Source organism: Castanea sativa, chromosome 3 (genome assembly GCF_040712315.1).
Source record: "Castanea sativa cultivar Marrone di Chiusa Pesio chromosome 3, ASM4071231v1".
Lineage (NCBI taxonomy): Eukaryota > Viridiplantae > Streptophyta > Magnoliopsida > Fagales > Fagaceae > Castanea > Castanea sativa.
Window position 1 is genome coordinate 3,616,761 of NC_134015.1, and position 21,622 is coordinate 3,638,382.

Here is a 21,622-nt window from a genome sequence, read left to right on the forward strand (position 1 = left end):
CTCCTTAACAATTTATGATTCACCAATTACAACAATAGCAGTGAAAACTATGAAATTCTCTTCTTGATCACTTTTAGACTCATGACTAGATTCTTCATCATCAGTAAAAGTAACAACCATAGCTTTACCCTTTGACCTTAAGTATATGGGACATTTAGACCTTACATGACCATACCCTTGACAACCAAAACATTGTTGGCCTAATGAATTGTTAGTAGATTGAACAACCTTATATTTTGATTCTTCTGAAGAGTTATTTTTAGTTTGTTCAGTTTTCTTCACATTCTTAGTGTCAACAATGTTTCAATTTCTTGCCCTTCTATTATTATTTTAAAAATATTTGTCAAGATAGGAAATCTATATAGATGTTATTTCATCATCAAACATATCTCCATTAACATCATCTACAGATTTCTAGGTCAAGGATTTGGACTTGTTAGTTTCGGGTAGGTCAAACTCATAAGATTGGTGGGATTCGACAAGTTCATCAACAAGGATAGTGTCCACATCTTTGCTCTTAGTTATGACAGTGACTTTGGGTCTAAAGTCTTCAGTTAAAGATCTTAATATTTTCCTAACTATCTTAGGTTGGTCATATACTTCACCCAGATTTAAAGCAGAGTTAACGATGTCATTCAATTTGGCATAAAACTCATCAAAAGTCTCATCATCTGTCATTCTAATGCTCTCAAACCTAGAAGTCAATTGTTACAATTTTTTAATTTTTACTGTCTTGGTGCCTTCATGCACAGTTTGCAGGATATTCCAAGCAGTATGGTCTATCTCCACATTAGAAATCCTTTTGAATTATTCTATAGAAACAACATTGAATATCGCATCATAGACTTAGTATTAAAGCTAGCAGCTTCCTTTTGAGCATCAGACCATTGATCCACAGGAATGGCAGGCCTTTCCCAACCAAATTCCATCGACATCCAAACACTCTCATCTAGAGATTTCAAGAAAGCTTTCATCCTCACCTTCTAATAGGCATAGTTATTCCCAACGAAGTGGGGAGGGATCACTAGAGAGTAACCATGTTCTATGTTAGCAGGGGTCAAGGATCAACTTAAGGTAAAACTACCTAATCAAGAGCTAACCCGCTCAGATACCACTTGTTAGTTCGTTTAGACCCCTGTAAACCAAATTGTTTAATCTAATTAACTAACCAAGTTGTTACTTAGGTTTATTACTTAGATTTAGGTTAAACATAAACAATCATATCACTAAGTGTGGAAAAGTAAAGAAGACAGCGATATGATGCTCAAGAAAACCAATGAAACCAATAGTTTTAAGGCAGAAAACTTGGGGAGGATTTAACTTAAACTATGCTTAAGACAACAAATTCATTATGATGGAATGAAAGTTTTACAATAGATTTTTCCCTAAATCTAATGCTACGTCTAATAGTACTTACTCACATGACCACACACAACTCCGAATCCACGAACTCTTCTATCTAAAGTTGTCGCACACAAACACCCCCATTTGTGACTATGAGATCTCACTCAAAGCTTTAGATAATCAGTATTAGTTGATCTTGTATGCAGCAACTTATTCTACCAGTTCTTGTATATGGATCTTCGTCGTGGTAGATGCTTATTGAGTTAGAAGGCAATAAAAACCACACAAATCTTACAGGAGTAACTCACAAGACTTCCAAGAACTTTTGAAATGTACTTAGGGTTTTCCTTTATACTAGGTAGAGTTAGACACAAAGCCTAAACATTTTCGCGGGCTTTGGGCCTGAATAAAATTCTGCAGAACATGACCTTAGATCGGTCGAGCCTTTTTTTTTATCTATCGAGCCTTGCAAATTCTAAATTTATCTTTTTGTAGTTTGACTGTTCTTGAATTTTGACTTGAGCCATCATGAGCAATATTGTCTAACACTTAAACTAGAAATGTTTTTGTTCTTGGTTTGCCAACTTACATAAAATTAGAACTTAAACAGTATACAACCATAATGAATGAGTTTTTTTATTCTTTAAAAAGTGTGCATTACAACTCATAATTATTGAGCATTAATTACATACTAGCTCATGATTGCAACACTAAAAAATACCACAAAAATGTGATAGTTGAAGGGAATTATAGCAAACACATGCTTAGACATGTTGAAAACTGTGCGATTAAACATGCTTAAGTTGTTCTTCTATCCAATTATCTTGGTTTAGGAACAATTTTGCATAGATAAACTTTTTCATTTCTTCCGATGATAATTTTTTCTCCCATTTCACACGTTTCGACTTGTTTGCCCCCGGTCCATAGCAATCCACCTCTGCATATGTGATACTTTCCCTATACAACAAGAACACAGAAGAAAATAAAATTTTTACTTGCTCGAAATTCTTTTAAAAAATGGCTCAACTATTTGAAAACATGAACGTTGGTAATATGAGAAATAAATATGTTATTGTTGTGAAAAACTATAATGTGAAAACAAAATTTTCTAGTGATTCTAGTAAAATACTCCATGAGAAAATGTAATTTTCTTCAAAATAAAAGGCCAAATGGCTCTATTTTTTTTTTTTTTTCTGTGTTTTCTTTTAAAAATCACTCATTTTCTCCATGAATTCGCAATGCCAAACGAGCTCTAAATTAACTATTCCTATTAACTTAAACTTTTTAAACAAATGCTAGCTTATCAAGATCAGCCAAACAATCTATAAGATGAATGTAAAATGAAGAAGAACAAGAACAAGAACTTACTCTTTTCCAGCATTATACCATGCATCCCAACCTTCTGGGGCAATAATATCGTCAAAAGTTGACCTGTAAAACACTACTGTTGAATGGTTTCTATATGCTCTCCCTAAATATGCAGGACCGGTTCCTGTTACTGTACAATACTTAAACACAAAACCATTGGTTTCTTTGTCACTTTCTCTACCTTGAGCAGTGATATAAGCATTCAAGAGGCCTACACTTTTTGCGTTTACATGAATTACAGAATTCTGCACACAAAATATATAAAATAATGTCAGGGGGAGTATATATGCGATAATATATATGTTTTGCTGAATAACTTTCCTTTTATTAGTACTGGTAAAAAGAAATATGATATAACCGTGTTGATTCAAACCTGATAAAGTGATTGACCACTACCCCAGATGAAGTCTATTGCACCTTCAAAATAGCAATTATCAAAAAAATGACGACCGACTAAGTCAGTGAGTGTGTCTTGTATGCCAACAAAACCACAATTATAAAATGATGCTTTGTCTGCATAAAGAAGAGCTGCTGGTGCCCATGTAATGGTTTTCATCACATTATCCACCATCTCTAGGTCAAATGTATTCTAGCAATAGCAGGAATATAAGGAAAGTTAATAAATAAATAAACATATCTTGGAATTCTTTTGCTATTTTAAAATATTTTTGCCTGCTAATAGAAACTTTTTAGTTTTCCATTATTAAAATTTTGTGTTAGCCCAAGATGAAACTTTTTGAGTGCCTAACCTTGAATGTAATATCACGAGCCATAAAATTTGGAGCATACAACTTGAAAGTAGAACTTTCCATGGAGTTTCCAGAATCACCCCATTCGATCACAGTCGAACTCTTACCTATTCCCTTAAGAATAATGTATGGTTTTTCTTTAACGATCATAACTTTCTCTCTAGACAAAAAAAAAGAAACAAAAAAAAAAAAAAAATTATACAGTGACTGAAATTTAATGGATAGCTTTAAATGAAAATTGTAGTTATATAGTATATATACTAATGTTGACTTACTTGTAAACACCAGCATTGAGAAGAATAATTGTCCATTGTTTGTTATTTGATGGGATTGAATCGATGGCCTGTTGCACTGTGGTGAATTGTCCCTTGCCTGACTGATCAACCACGATAGTCTTGGTAAGACTTTCGTTTTGTGCCTTGGACACATTTACGCAAAGGAAGAGAGTCAGTGTAAAGTAGAAAATAAATGTAGGGGATTGCATTATGGAGAAATGCAATGGTGACAAATTTGTAAGTTTAAATTCCCCATTTAAAGTTTTTAATGTTGCAAGGTATATATATGTATAGTAAGTTGGAAAGAAATACTGAAATAGAATGTGTGACAAGGTTTTGTCCAATATAGAGCATCCCCTTACCTTAAATTTCTTTTCTACTTTAGGATAAGATAAATTAAATCTACTTTTTTTTTTTCCTATTTTTGGTTCATAGACCTAGTGAATATAAGGCACCACCACAAACCAACCTAAATCACAAATATAGACCTAGTGAATACAAAGGGAGAGAGAACTTTTGGAAGCTAGCATTTTGGGTGAGAGAGTGAGAGTTGTATTTAGATTACTATTAGATTAGTTGTTTCGTTTGATAACCCATAGTTTCCGGTAGTTTATTTCTTAAATTAAGAGACAAAAAATATAATCTTTGACAAATTTTGTGCTAAATTTATAACATAAATATAAATTAGCTTATCTTCCAAAAATAAAAACTATTTTTGTTATTATTAATTTTTTTTAAGATGAGACAAAAAGCACAAAGTAAAAAAAGCATTTTGCCAAAGGGACATATGATCTACGGCAGCTTGTTGAGTTTAGGTTGGGAAAAGTAGTTTCCAAATTTAAATCTTTCTAAAAATTCATGTTACATTTTAGAAATTTTATTTTAAATCCATTTTACTTTATTTTGGAACATCTAAATGTTGGAAAATATAGTTTTGCATTCCATACAAAACAAGCAATAGAAGCAACATAAGGATCTACTTTATTAATGAGAGATAACTTACACTTTTGAATTCTGGAACAAAAAATAAAAAGTGTACCTCGATGTAGTGAAAATTAAAAACAAAAAGTAGATAGTATTTCCGGAGAAGACCTTCAATCTTCATCTCAATTCCACATAGTGCCCAAGATGTGTGGTCTCAATTTGTTCTTATGTACATTGATTTTCTTTTTGGAAAAATATGTTCAAGAGATGTTCCAAAGAAAACTATTTTCTCTTCTTTTAATCATATGTGCATTTTAACTGGTTGTGCAGTTATTTTATTTATAATACTTATAAAATAAATAGCTGATTATCTAATTAGGTTAGCTTTTTAGGCCCGCCCAATTGGGTTTTAATGTGTGGCTTAGGATGGGACGAAATGGACAAATAAGGTTCTAGCTCTAATAGGCTTCGGGCTTCTATTAACTCTTGTTAAACCCAAATTTACCTTTAATTATATAACAAGTATCACTATAGACACCGCATTTTGTACCCCTTACAACTCGGGCCCCTATATTAGATGAAAATTGACTTAAGGAAAGTTTTTATGGAAAATATAACTTATTTTTTGAGGAAATAAACTATTTTTGGAAAAGAAATGCCATGAAAACTCTAGAGCGTGCGTATGCATACTCAAGCTCTGCGTACGCATACTTCATACATGCGTGTGTACAAATGCTAGGATTCCAAAACCTATGTAAAACAAGTTTTCTACATTTAAAACTTGGTTTTGAACGAATCCTACATCATTTAGGAACCAACCCAAACCCCTATTTTTTTACTATATAAAGCCATAAAATGTACTTTTTCAAAGAGGACAAATTCTAATGATAAAACACATAAGATTCATTAAAAAATATTGAATCAAAGACGGAGTTTCTCCCAAAACATCCTCAAGTCAAGTTTTAATTGATCGAGACTTTTTTTGGTCTTGATCTTCGAGTTCTGAAGTTTACTAACTCATTTTGAATTTGTTAGGTTGTTAGATTTTTTGTTTTCTGAGTTTTTCTATCTGGGATAAGGGTTTTGTGTGTGTATGCATGTTCATGCTCCTTGAATGCATACACATACTTGTAGTATACGTATGCATACAGTAGGGATGTGCACGCTTGCCCTATGTATACGCATGCATAATCTTGCCCAAAAACCCTAACTCACTCTTGTTTGCCTTTCCTTTATTTATTTATTTTTATTTACATGTTTTAGTCTTTGTTTAACGTAGTTTATATATCTTTAAGTCTATGCCACTCTAATTTATCTTGTTTTATTTTGTTTTATCTTTTTGATAGTTTATTAGGGTTTTAGATTGCTTGAATATCGTGAACTTGCATCTGAATATGATCATGCATTGATGCATAAGTACTGTGATGCAATGAGGTAAGTCATGCATAAGAGTATGAACACGCATTTGATTTGGTTGATGGATGTGATATGGTTGAACATGATATGTTTGTTTGAATCCCATGATCTTGAGGTTTAGATGCTACAACATGTTTATCCTAATCTACCTTGTGATGTTTTTGCCATTGGAGATATATGCTTATATGCCATAATAGATGAATGCTAGGTTTAGGGATGAATATTCCATGTTGATTGCTTTAGATGCATTCGAGAGAGAGAGAGAGAGAGAGAGAGAGAGAGAGAGAGAGAGAGAGAGTGTGTGTGTGTGTGTGTGTGTGTGTGTGTGTGTGTGTGTGTGTGTGTGAGAGAGTTAGAATAATGTGTTAAATATACTTTTAATGAGATTAAGAAGTTGATTCTTGGGTCAAGTGGGGTTGGGTGCCTAACACTTTCCCATCCCCATACCTAAACTCCGGACATGTACTCTGGTAAAGATTAGTCCTTCCATGAAAGGGGGTTATGTTTATGGTTTCTAGACCTAAACTAAGTGGTGACTCTATTTACACCCTTTGCCATGGTCCACCCTAGTCCAAGGCGTACTTCCCATGAAAGTAGAGGATGACCCACATCGTGAGCACTTGCACCCACAACTACTATGGAAATATAATTGCACTCTAATTTTTATTAATAAATTATATCCTATGACTATAATATAATATCATTTGATCCTTCCATGAAACATCCATAGTGAATACAGTTATAAAAAACTATCATTTTGTAAATCACTATTTCAAGAAGATATTTTGTGTATTTATAGAAAGAAATTATGAATTTTATCTCAAGAATATGTGTTCTCTTAACACTACGAGTGATTACTCAACATACTGAGATTTTTACCGTTAGATTAAATCTCACTCCTAATATATTAAAAAAACCTACATTTCATAATCGTTTACAATCCTCTTAAGATTGAGAGTCTATGAAAATAAAAGTCATGAAATTTATTATTCAAATAACATAATTAATCTCACAACGGTCAAACTGCTAAAAGAACACATTAATATTGCCTGTGCAACTTGTTGAGTTTAGGATGGAAACAATAGTTTCCAAATTTAAATCTTCTAAATATTTTGCATATGAGATTCATATTAAATTTTATAAATTCTATCTTAAATCCATTTTACTTTGTTTAGGAAAATCTAAACCCGTCTTTTTATCCTAACATGAGTCCAATTGAACAGATCATATTACAAACGGTGGAATATAAATCTATTCATTTCTTATTTTTGGATTTTACAAAAAAAAAATGCACTTACTTTTTATTATTATTTAGAATCCCCAATTTTTGTGTAAATCAAAATCTAAAGCAAGAATTACACCCACTGAATTTGGAATGATTTTGATTTTATTCGTTGGTAGTTTAGAAATTTTGATTTTAATCGCTAGAGTTTCAGTGTGTTTTTTAATGTTGTAGTTTCAATGAAACAGGCCTGCAAAATTACAAGATAGAACCCATTTGGCAAGGGCATGAGCAGCAACCTTATCCTCTCTTTTGACCTAGCTAGAGAAAACTTATAGATAAAGAAATCGACAGAGTATAGACGTCCTGCACGAGCCCTTCAATAGTCCATGTTGGGGCCTCAAGTGGTTGAGATAAATGGAGGATTCATTCCTTTGAGTCATTCTCCAAAACAACTCTACCATGATTCTCACTGCTTGCAACTTGCGTTCCCAATCTTATAGCTGAAGCTTCAGCCACCAGCAAAGAGCAACTAAGGATGATATACGTTTTTACCCAATCCAAATCTCCATTTTGGTCACAAGCTAGCAATAATGATTAGAGCTGCTCTAGGGTAAACTACGTATTTGGTTTCTATTTTTTACACCATATATTATTTTGGTCCTTAACTTTTCAATTGTGTTAATTTGGTCCTTAACTTTTTAATGTTGTATCAATTTAGTCCATGTTGTTATCTTTTGAATGGAAGTTGCTGATATGGTAAGCGGCCAAAATAAAAAATTAGTTCATTGCCACATTGACGGAAACTAATTTTTCATTTTAGTCATTTGTCACGTCAGCAATTTTTATCCAAACGATAACGACAAGTACTAAATTGACATGACATCAAAAAATTAGAAATCAAATTAACACAATTGAAAAACTAGTGATCAAATTGAAATATGGGTGAAAAATAAAGACCAAATACATAGTTTACCCTAAATTTTAAGACACCTGTAAGGGCTGCGCTCCATTTTATTTTCTACTCTATATTGACTCTTCCCTTTCCTCAATATGTCCAAGGCACAAGACAAAAGTAATGACAAGTACTAATGCAGTAATGCTTACTTGTAAACACCAGGATTGAGATGGATAATTGTCCATTGTTTTTTGTTTGATGGGATTGAATCGATGGCTTCTTGCACTGTATCGAAATGTCCCTTGCCTGACTGTTCAACTAGGATACTCTTGGCATTACTTTTGTCTTATACCTTGGACACTCGAAAAGGAAGAGACTCAATATAAAGTAGAAAATAAATGAAGGAGATTGAGTTATGGAAAAATGCAATGGTGACAAAAAAAATATTTAACTAGTTGAACGATGTGTTAGAAGATGAACAAATTCTCAATTTAAAAGTATCAACGTTGCAAGATAAAATGAGTCAATTGAAAAGAAATAGAATATGTGACAAGATTTTGACAAATATAGAGCATTCACATTAGCTTACCTAAAGTTTATCATCTATTTTGGGGTAACGATAAACCTTTTTCCCCCCTATTTTAGTTAAGTGATTCTCTATTCTAAACTCTAATTTATTTTTAAATATTATTTCTTCAATTAATTTTTATTATTTCTAGCTCCTTCGTCATCTCATTCGAAAAAACACCACTACCACAAACCCACTTGAATCATAGACCCAATGAACATAAGCCCCAACCATGTATAGACCAACTTAAATCGTCGTTGGCATCTAGAGCTACCCCAACCCCACATGCCATTGCGATCTAGTTAGGAAGGCTTCAACACATGTCAGTCATGTGAGTTTTTCCGTCCAACTTAACTATCAAATAGAAGGTAAGGTACAAAGTGTTACAAGGGCATTAGTTCAGGAGGGTGATTGGGCATTCATGTAGTTTAGAGAGTAAGTATAATGGAGGTATAGTATAGATGTTTAATAAAATGATAATAATAATTATATATATATATATATATTAAAAAAATAACACGTCAACATTTAAATTAACAAAATGAATACAAAAAAAATTAAATTTTCAATTTTATAAATAGAAAAATCCAATCAAAGAGCTTTTTCTAGCATTTTATTGCACCTTCATGGCAACCAACCACTAAACTTCTCCTTTCCTACTCTAGCTTTCTCAGCAACCAAGGGCGGCTCAAGGGTTTGTGGGGCCTAAGGTCTTTTATATAATTAAATTTATTTAAATAATTTTTTTACTTAAAATTTATTCTTCTAATTTTCTTAGATGCAAAAATTTTTAGTTTTTCTAATGAATTTCTTGTTCATATATGTGTTGTTCATCTAACTTTTTTTAGAATTATATTAATAGGTACTCTTAGAGCATTTATTAATTGCCAACTTTAAGAAATTTTTTATATTACTTTCATAAAAAATAAATAAAAAATTAAGCTATCAAAAAATTAGTTACTTTTTTTTTTTCCCCTCGTCCACTAATTAGCCAATGCCCTGACTGGAATGCTACAGCGTTCTCACATGAAGAGATCAAGTATGCAATGCACAATTCCCATACTTATTATATGTTATTGGGAACAAGTTCTTAGATATGCTCTAGTCTAAATCTCTAAGCCTTTTAATGCCATGTTGTCTACATATATAACTACATATATCTGTGTTTGAGTCTAGCTCCACAGTATAACTACATATATTACATGTAATTTGGGTAATTCGAACTATTTTGAATAAATTTCTTCATTTGTTTGGTTTAGGTTACAGTGAGAGCCTATGTTTTAGCAATATATTTTCTCAGTAAATGGAACAATATTATCTTAGTTTGATTAGTGCTCAATATGCATCTTAAATAAACTCGTAAACATTTTAGTAGTCAAGCGATATCATTTACGTTTCAAATTGTTTAAACAGCCACAACTTAATCATTGACAGGAATCATCTGTAATACCCTATAAGACAACTTTAATGATTTCATTCAAATCCTAATATTAAAGAATCATAGATAATAATTAAAATGTTGTAAACTAAATTGTTATATGCTCCGTTTGTTTTGGCAATAATGTTTTCTAAAAGATGAGTCATATTCTAAAAAGTATTTTTTCTATAAAACTATATCATTTTTCTATATTTGTTAGCAGCTTTAAGGGTCTATATGGTTGTAAAGATTTTAGGAAGGAAGGAAAACTTTGTATGGAGGAGAGTAAAAAAAATGGGTAGAGCCCAGATGTTTGCAAAAAAAAAAAAAACCCACATACAACCACAATAAATTTATTCCTACACAACATTGAATTATTGACACATGTATATATATATATATATATATATATATATATATATATATATATTTTTAATTTAAATTATGCATTATAGTTCATAATTGAGTATTTATTATTCTTTAACTTGTGTCCTTAGGACACTCATTAACAAGATCAAAAAAATATTATAAACACGGATTGTGTGCGATTATACAAAACGAAGTTGTCCTCCCAACCAATTTCCATGGTCTATGAATAATTTTGGAGTGACAAGCTGTTCCAATTCTTCTAAGGCTAACGTTTTCACCCATTTCACACGTTTCGACATGTTTGCCCCTGGTCCTTGGCAGTCCACCTCTGCAAATGTGCTTTCTCCCCTATACAACAACAATAACACAGAAGAAAAAAAGAAAAGTCTTTCTCAATATTCGTTCAAAAAATAGGTCAACTATTTGAAAAAAAGTGCATTTAGAAGAAAAACAATGAAATTTAAATGTTGCGTTCTGAGAACATGAATTTTGATAAACTGTGAAATGTGTTGTTGTGAAAAATTGTAATGTGAAAACACAATTTTTTTTATGAATGAATCTAGAAAAATACTGTGTGCTGCGATTTGAAAATAGACTTTTTTCTCGATTTTAATTTTTTTTTTTCAAAAGACAAAAGCCAAATGGAATTCTATATGGGGTTTTTGTATTTTTTTTTTTTTTTCAAAATACAATTCTGACTTTTTTTTTCTTGTATATTTGCATTTTCATTTAAAATCACTCTTTTTCTCAATGAAATCATAATGCCAAATGATCTCTAAATTAACCATCTCCTATTAACTTAACCTTTTAAAAGAAACAGTAGCTTATCAAGATCAGTCAAACATTTTATAAGATGAATGTAAAGTGGAGAAAAAGAAGAAGAAGAAGAAGAAGAAGAAGAAGAACTTACTCTTTTCCCTTATTATGCCATGCATCCCAACCTTCTGGGGCAATAATGTTGTCGAAAGTTGACTGGTAAAACACAACTCTCGCATGGCTTCTATATGCTCTCCCTAAATATGCAGGACCAGATCCTGTTACTCTACAATTCTTAAACACAAAACCATTGGTATCTTGTTCTCGTTCTCGGCCTTGAGCTGTGATATAAGCTTTCCCCAAGCCTATACTTTTTGCCTTAACATGTAATTCACAATTCTACACACAAAATATATTAAGTAATGTCAAGGGGAGTATGTGATATAAGATTAACTAGATGATGTTTTGTATAATCACGGACGGAACCAGGATTCTAAATTGGAGGGCCAAAGCATAAATAATAATAATAATAATAAATTCTTAAAAATTTATTGTGCCAAAAATATGATAAATATATATATATATATATATATATATATATATATATATATATATATATATATATATATATATTATTCTATATCTTATGGTTGTATTGTGCTGAAAATTAGTAAAATGAAAAAAAAAAAAAACTGTATTTTGGTATTAACTAAAAAAAATTGTCAACAGCCACTCCAATTTGCACTTTGGTGTTTTTTTGAAAACAAATTAAGCTAAAAACGATAGAATATTTATTGATTGTTCTGAATTACAGCAGTAAAACAATTTTTTTATTTTTTATTTTAAAGTTCTCTATCAATTATCAAACAAAACTAATACACTTTGCAAGATCAATCATATATCTACATGTCAACTAAATAATTTTTTTTTTTTTTGTAGGAAACAGTAATATTTATTAAAATACACGAACACAAAAGTAATATATATAGAGTTTTTTAAAAAGTCTTATAATATATTACATTTCACATATTTTGGAGTTGGAGTTAGTTAATACTGTATTTATTAAAGGCAGTCAAATAATTTCGGAAACAAAAAGGCAAATAATCACAACAACACAATATCATGATTCTCAAAAATATTAAGGCAGCAATGAGAAGAAAAAAAAAAAGTACCACTGCTGTAGCATTGCTGGCTTGACAAAGTAGAGAAAATGGAAGCAAACGTTTAAACTATAGTTAACAACTGAGATGGTAAAGAGAGCAAGACGTAGTGAAATGCAGAAATGGGTAAAAATTAGGACTTGTGTTTGTTTTGTATGTATTTTTGTTTAGACCGATTATATGGTTTATTTTGTTGTTAGTTTTGGTTAGTCTATAGGTTATTATTGTTATTCTTGGGGCTATTGAGTAGACTGGATTTGTGCCCCAGGAGGGGTGACCCAGTTAGTGTGAGATCCCGCAAGCATGCACAAGGTCCCTCGTTTGAGTCGTGACGGATACCATGTGGGGGGTAGGTTCTTAGCATGCTTTGCGCCTCCTCCGCTGGCTCTCTTGGGGTGCTAGAGTGAGATCTATGGCACCCCAGTCACAGTAGCTATGACTCAATCCAACATTCTCCAGCGATAGGGTGCCCTTATCAGGTCATGCCCTGGGGGGTAAGCCACATATATGATCGTCCTCGCCCCCTTTTTTTGTTTATCAAAAAAGAGTAGACTGGATTTGTGATTGATTGTGTCGGTATTTTTTTTTTTTGTCCAAAGGTTTTCTTCTTATTCTTTAGGCAAACAGGCAAAAGGGATGCACGAAAATATTTTTCATTGAATATCATGGGTTAATTTGTAAAGAAATTTGTGAAGGGGGCCAAGAATATATGTGTGTGTGTGTGTGTGTGTGTGTGTGTGGGTATTTTATTTTATTTTGGTCCAAAGGTTTTCTTCTTATTCTTTAGGCAAACGGGCAAAAGGGATGGACGAAAATATTTTTCATTGAATATCATGGGCTAATTTGTAAAAAAAAAATTTGTGAAGGGGGCCAAGAATATATATATATATATATATATATATATATATATATGAAAAACTCATTTTATTGTATATGATGCTCAGCAATAAATTCATATAATATTTTTTTTCATCAAACACAATTCTCTTTTTAAAGAACAAGGCTCATGACAAAAGCTCACTATCTCAACTTAGGTTTTTGTTTCCTTTTTTTTTTTTATATGTATATATAGCTACTACTATGTGTGACATAGTGAAAGCTATAAATGTACTGCTTTTGATTCTTATTGAAATTGCAGTTTATTAAAAAAAATAATGAAAGCTATAATGATTATAATCCAGTTTAAAACATTTTTTGGTAGAACGTTAAAAAAAATTATGTTTATATATTTGATAATATGATTAAGGAATTTTGATTGAATGACCTATTAACTACAATCATAGTGGTAATGATGTTGATTACAAATGTTACTATGGATCCGGTTAATGGGTATCCTCAAAATATTTGTTAATACATTATTTTAGGAAAATTTTATTGCCATTTTTTTGGGAATATAAAATGGTCAAAAAAATCAATTACTTTTTTCATTTATCATAAAAAGTTTCTAAAAATATTTGCTAATCTTATGTTTTTAGGACATCCATTAAAGAGGACGAAAATATTTTAGCTTCATAAAATAGTTTTGAAATATGCGTAGGATAACCTTCTCATTGTTATTGGTAAAAAGAAATATGATATAATTTACGGTTTTGTTTTTATATAGATATAGATAGTACTATGTGTGAGATAGTGAAAGCTATAAATTATACTGCTTTCGATTCTTAGTGAAATTGCAGTTCTTTCTGCCCAAAAAAAAAAAAAAAAAGAGTGAAATTGCAGTTTATTAAAAAATTAATGAAAGCTAGAATGATTATAATAAGGTTAAAACATTTTTTTGGTAGAACATTTTTTTTTAATATAAAAAATTATTTGTGAAACGAACATAGTTCTAGGGTATTTATTGGTTCACAATTAACTATATATATATATATATATATTTGGTAATATGATTAAGGGACTTTGATTGAATGACCCATTAACTACAATCATAGTGTTAATGATGTTGATTACAAATGTTAAAATTCATTTGTTAATGAATTATTTTAAGAAAATTTTAATACCATTTTTTTGAAAAATATAAGAAATTGTAAAAAAAAAAAAAAAAATCAGTAACCTTTTTATTTCCCATAAAAATTTTCTAAGATATTTCCTACACTTAATGGTAAAAGAAATATGATATAATTAGCTTGGTTGATTCTAACCTCATAAAGTGATTGCCCATAACCCCAGATGAAGTCCACTGAACCTTCAATGTAGCAGTTCTTAAAATAGTGTCTACCTGTTAAGTCAGCGAGTGTATCTTGTATGCCAACAAAACCACACCCAAAAAATGATGCTTTGTCTGCTTGAATAAGGGCCGCTGGTGCCCATGTAACTTTTTCCGCCTCATCGTTCCCGAGGTCATATGTATTCTAGCAAAGATTTAAGGAAAATAAGCAAATAAAGAAATTTTGGAATTCTTTTGTATTTTTAAACTACAAAATTAGTTGTAGTTTTAGACTACTATAACCTTATTTAATATTTTTTTTATTATATATGAATTTTGACAAATTCATCATTAGATTATATGTTCTTCTTATATCTTTCGTGCTTACAAAATTTCTAGAAAATTAAAGATGAATAACTATGTCATCAATAAATTGTTTAAATTACAAATTTTTGTTGTTTAAAATTATGTATAAAATATAATTTTATAGATTATATAGAAAATAATATTTGATTGGTACAAAATTGACGTGTATTAAAAACGTAAAAAACTTGCAATCTAATAATTAAATTTTCAAGATATATGATAATGTTGATGATATTGAGTAAGGTTGTAACCTTAGATTACAATCAATTTTATAACTAAACTTTGTCCGTTATTCTATAGAAACTTTTTAGTTCTCTTTTAATCTTTATTAGATATCAGTGATAGCCCAAGATGAAATTAAGTTTTTGAGTTGCCTAACCGTGAATGTGATACCACGAGCCATAAAATTGTCAGCAAACAACTTGAAGGTAGAACTTTCCATGGAGTTCCCATAATCACCATATTCGATTACAGTCGTATCTCTACTCTTTCCCCTAAGGATAATGTATGGTTTTTCTTTGGGGATTTGAACTTTTTCTCTACACAACAGCAGAATATATATATATATATATATATATATATATATATATATATATATATATATATATATATATATATATATAGTGACTGAAATTGAATGGATAGCTTATAAATAAAAATTGGAGTTATATTTTAGTATATACTAATGCTTACTTGTAAGTACCAGCATTGAGATGGATAATTGTCCATTTGTTGTTATTTGATGGGATTGAATCGATGGCTTCTTGCACTGTTTTGAAATGTCCCTTGCCTGACTGATCAACTAGGATACTCGTGGCATTTTTGCCTTTTGCATTGGACACATTTAGGAAAAGGAAGAGAGTCACCGTAAAGTAGAAAATAAATGTGAGAAATTGCATTATGGACAAATACAATGATGACAAAAAAGAAGAAGAAGCCTTAGGTGGATAGCGTGCAAGGGATTTGTTGATGTGTTAGAAGATGTCAAATAATTCTCAATTCTATTAATGTTGCAATACATAATGGGTTAATCGGAAAGAAATAGGATGGGTAACATAACAAGATTTTGATAAATATAGAGCATTAAGTTAGCTTACTTAATCATCAAAAAAAAAAAATTAGCTTACCTAAGATTCCCCCTTTTATTTAGGACAAAAATTTATTTTTTGTTTTTCTATTTTAGCTAATCACTTGTCAGGATATACCCATTTGAATCATTATTCTAAACTCTAATTTATTTTTAGATATTATTTATTCAAATATTTTGTCATCTTGTTCTCTCCCAAATCATCCGATTCTAACAAAAGCCACTATCAAAAACCCACTTGATCATAGATAGAGAGAGAATCTAATTTGAGGTTTTTTTTTTAGGCTTGACTCTCTGTAGTCTGTACTGGACCTACTGGTGTCCTATTCTATTTTAGGGAGCTCAATGTGATTGCTTTTAGATTTACTGTTTATTTTATAATCTGTAGTTTCTTGTAGCTTATATACCAAATATGAGACAAAAGATATATTTTTGGTAACTTTTATACTAAACTAACATGTAACTCATTCCTTTTCAAAAAAAAAAAAACATAAATATGTTACTCATGCAAATGCATAGATGCATTTAAATTTAAACACAATTTTTATTATTAAAAAAAATAGCACGTAGCACATGTATGCATATAGATACATTCAAAATTAAACACAGTTTTTAGCATAAAAATATAAATAATTAGCCAAATTATTTTTTTAAAATAGTAAACATAATTAGTCACATATTAAAATTCTTACCTAAATTTATACTACTTATGATCATTTTTTTTTACTAATTTTTAATAAGATAGAACGTGTGGTGATCTTTATTGTGTGGTGATCTTTATAGAACATATATGATTGGTTTTTTTAAATTATAATTTTATAGTTCATTAATATTAGATTCTTAGTATTTTGCACTCATTAATTTACTTTGCACAAAAATTTAAAAAAAAAAAAAAAAAACTTAAGTGGATATTTATGGTATGATCTTCACTAAAATTTAGACACATGGTACAAAATTAAATTCTAATTTCAAATTCTAATTGAATTTTCTCTTAATTTTACCTATTAATATATATATATATATAGATGTATGACAAAAATATAAATTTCTTTTAAAGTTGATACAAAAAGTAGAAATTAAAAAGCTTTCCATTAAGAGAAATGTTATTTTACAACATTTTCACAACAAATTCTATGTGGCACGTTGTTACTGGTTGTTATTATTGGGTCAAAAAAAAAATTTCAGTGGTAGGTTCAAATTTGAATCAATAACAACTAACTACTTATGATTTGTTGTGAAAATGTTGTGAGCATAGCACTTCTCTTTCATTAAATGAACACATGACTTGTGGCAATTTGTTGAGTTTAGGAAATAGTTCCAAATTTAAATCTTCTAAATATTGTGTACACCAAATTCATATTAAATTTTAGAAATTCTATCATAAATCCGTTCTACTTTATTGAGCAAAATGTAGACCTGTCTATTTATCCTAACGTGAGTCAAGTTGAACATAGCATACTACAAATGGTGGAATAGAAATCTTTTTTTTTAGACTTTACAACCAAAAAACAGATGCACTTACTTAAAATAAAAAAATAAAGGAAGAAATTTAGAATCCCCAATTTTTGTGTTATAAATTAAAATCTAAAATAAGAATTATACCCACTAAATTTTGATTTTAGTAATTGATGTTTAAAATTTTCGATTTTAATTGCTACAGTTTTAGACTTTTTTTATATAATTTCTAAATTCAATTATTGTAACTATCAGTTTAATTTATATAAAAAAAAATCCTAATAAAGGGAATTCCACTATGCGAGTGTAATTCACTAACTTGAGTAGACGGACAGGATTAAACAAAGGAAAGTATATCCCCGGTTACCTTATTGTCCACAAGTAATTATTCCTAAAAAAAAAACCCCTTATTATCGACAAAGGCTGACATCTGTTAACATGACCCATAATAATATACCAATGTTGTATATTGAGCAAAGCTGAGAATCTATCTAGTTCCAGAGTCTTTGTAAACTTAAATATAGCACTTTTCTTTTTTTGGGGATGTCACTTAAGTACCATACCACTATTCTTTTTGTAGGATGAGACTTATTTAGTACTCACTTAGGTAAGACTTTTCTTTTCTCGCTGAGAAAAAAAAAAGGGTAGAGAGGGTGACCTGAGTTGATGTCTTCCATCTAAGCGTGGCTATAGTGACACTCTACTTGCTAGTTCTGGGCCTGTGGGAGTAGAGGATCCAAATAAGTCATAGTTGAACCCAACTCCATCGAAAATGCTAATGAATATGAGCTAAGAGCAAGGAGTACTAAATATATCACACGTATTTTACAATAATAGCATCTCTTCATTAAAATAGTTTATTTATCATAGTTTTATGTGAGTAATTTAGCCTCATCTGAAATTACAAAATGCAAACCATGCACAAATTTTTTTTAGGCTGAGCGTTGCACACTCTAAGTTTCGCTAAATTCATTTTAGTTATCTAACTTTACTTTCATTTAATTAAGTTATTTAAGTATCAAATTTATTCAATTTAAGCATTTTATCAATATTGTTAAGAAATTATCATTAAAAAAATATTTATTTTCACATAAAAAAAAATCTAAAAAATTAATATAAATTTTTTGTGTGAGATTTTTTTTTTCATTAGTTAATTATATACTTAAGGTATGTTTGGATACTGCTTATTGCTGAAAACTGAAAACATTGTAGTAAAATAATTTTTAAATGTGTAAATAGTACCGTGACCCCAGTTTTAAAGTTGATTTTGTCAAATTCTGTACTTGTGGGTTCCATGAATAATACACAGGACCTACTATTTAAGACGCAGACGCAGATGTGGTTGGATTTCAACTGTATCCAAACTCACACTTAGCAACATTTTGTTTAATAAACTTGGACAAAAATTCTTAATTTAATAAATTTAAAACTTAGAAGACTCAATATCTAAGAAAGTAAAGTTATGACTAAGATAAATTTCAGTCAAACTTAGAGCACGGGTGCAATTTGCATTTTAGGCTATTTTTTAAATTTATGTGCTTAGATAGATAAGTCCAATATTAATTGAGATGTATATTGTGTATCTCATTAATTTGTGCCATTCAAATTTTCACTAGGTATCTAATATGAGTCTTTTGGCTAAAAATTGTAAAAAACGAAGTTTATTATTGTTATAGGTACTGTTCAAAGTTATTTGGGAAAATAAGGAGAGAGACTGAATTTCAGCAACGGTATTGCCGAAATTGCAAGAAAAAGTAGAATGTGGCAGGGGAGAGAGAAAATTGAATTTCGGTAATGAGATTACCGAAATTCTTGTCCTGCCCTGCCTGCCCGTGAAGTGTCCAAAATGCTGAAATGGAAAACCAATTATGGCAATGGCATTGCCGAAAATGGGAGGAAAAAAAAAATTGTGGCAACCAAGTTGCCGAAAATGTAGGGGAAAAAAAAAAAAGATGCTACGTCCACAACATTTTTCACAACAAATTATAGTTGGTTAGTTGTTATTAGTTCAAATTTGAACCTAACACTAAGATAACTTTTTTGCCCCAATAATAACAATATATAACAACTTGTCATTTATGATTTGTTGTAAAAATATTGTGAAAATGTTGTGGACGTATCATTTCTAAAAAAAATCGTGGAGCCGAAATAGAAGGAAAAGGAAAAAGAAAAAAGAAAAAAAAAGTGGCAATGGCATTGCCAAAATAGAGGGAAATTTTTTTTTTTTCCCCTCTATTTCGGCAATGCCATTGCCACTTTTTTTTTTTTTTTTTTCTTTTCCTTCTATTTCGGTTCCATGATTTTTTTTAGAAATAATACGTCCACAACATTTTCACAATATTTTATAACAAATCATAAATGACAAGTTGTTACTTATTGTTATTATTAGGGCAAAAAAGTTATCTTAGTGTTAGGTTCAAATTTAAACCAATAACAACTAACCACCTGTAATTTGTTGTGAAAAATGTTGTGGACGTAGCATTTTTTTTTCCCTCCATTTTCGGCAACTTGGTTGCCACAATTCTTTTTCTTTTTTCTTCTCCCATTTTCGGCAATGCCATTGCCATAATTGGTTTTTCATTTCAGCATTTTGGGCACTTCACGGGCAGGCAGGGCAGGACAAGAATTTCGGTAATCTCATTACCGAAATTCAATTTTCTCTCTCCCCTGACACGTTCTACTTTTTCTTGCAATTTCGGCAATACCGTTGCCGAAATTCAGTCTATTTTCTCATTTTCCCAAATAACTTTGAACAGTACCTAAAACAATAATAAACTCCGTTTTTTTACAATTTTTAGCCAAAAGACTCTATCTAATATAGTACTAGTAATTTGCAAGAGAGTTAATTTATTGTCTAATCCTTAAAAAAAAAAAAAATTATGTTCATCTTGATGGACAAAACCAACATGTGTCTAACTATCACATGCATCAAGAAGGTGAAAGCAGCTTTTAGATGTAACACTATCAACGGCCCAGCTCTCATCCACGTGGGACCAGAACCCCATGTCATATTGTACATGAAAACCACACGTACACACACATATTCTCTCTCTGTGTATTTCCCTATATATAATACTATTACTATATATGCACTGAAAGTCTTAAGAATTTCACTTAAGGAATGGTGAAGAAGAAGAAGCTGCATAGCATTGTTGATATTGAAAGGCTGAACAACATGCAAAGTGAAAACAAGAAGAGGGTCTCAGCAAAGGGCAAGATCAACGGGTCACAATGGTCTGATGATAGTGTTAATCATGGCAAAGGAAAACAGAAACAGTACCCCATGCAGCTGCTGCAGCTTGACTCTGCAGAGAGTTTCTACAACAGACTCAGTCAGCTGTATGAGTCTTGGGGGCTGAACCTAGTGTGAGTTTAATTTCTTGCTAGCTTGTATTATAATATTAACAAAGTTCAAGACCCTCTTGGTTCTCTGCTGTGTTGACTTTTTAGTTATCTTTGTTTTGAGCTTGTATCTTAATTTTTAATTTTTTTTTAAATTTTTTTTTTTTTTTGGGCAAATGAGCTTGTCTTCTTGTTTGGTGGATGAGAAAATTTTGTGAATAGAAAGTGGAGAGTGTAGGGTTTTATTTATTTATTTATTTATTTTGTTTGGCCTACGTAATAAAAAAGTTTTTGACACAGTTTTTATGAAAAATAAAAAAAAGCAGTTAAAAATGTATTTTTTTTAGTAGTAACTTTCTAAAATAAACTAAATCAAATGGTTTACTAAGGAATATCTTAGGGATTTCATTTCAGTAACAAAAAAATCTTTTTTTTTTGGTTTGAATAGTGTTTGGTTGTTAAGAAACAGTGGGAAAAATGGAAGAAAGGTGGCTATCTTTTTCTGTTGACTTTTTTCTCTTTGTTTTGAACTTTTGCCACATTTGTTTCCAAAATTAGTTCTTTTTTCGATTTGGTGGCTGAGATAATGTTGCGAAGAGAAAAGTTTATGGCTGTTCTTTCTTTTTCCTTTTTTGGGAATATTTTGTTTGTACTATGTTTGGTTGCTGAGAAAGAGTGGAAGAAGAAAAGTTGAGTGGGCTTTTTTTTTCTTTTTTTACTTTTCATTTGTTTGTGGATGAGAGAGAAAGCACAGAGTTTG

At 30.5% G+C, this 21,622-nt stretch overlaps 1 protein-coding gene across 1 annotated transcript; it reads right to left on the bottom strand.

The window, feature by feature from the left end:
- Positions 1-414: 414 nt before the first annotated feature.
- LOC142627943 (uncharacterized) lies at positions 415-15,877 on the bottom strand. The gene is made up of 10 exons (XM_075801845.1): positions 15,672-15,877; positions 15,358-15,517; positions 14,608-14,817; positions 11,461-11,705; positions 10,736-10,898; positions 3,737-3,879; positions 3,462-3,621; positions 3,086-3,301; positions 2,713-2,957; positions 415-694 (listed from the first exon to the last, which is right to left on the bottom strand). The coding sequence occupies exons 1-10, from the start codon at positions 15,875-15,877 to the stop codon at positions 415-417; spliced, it is 2,028 nt and encodes a 675-aa protein (XP_075657960.1).
- Between the last annotated feature and the right edge of the window lie 5,745 nt (positions 15,878-21,622).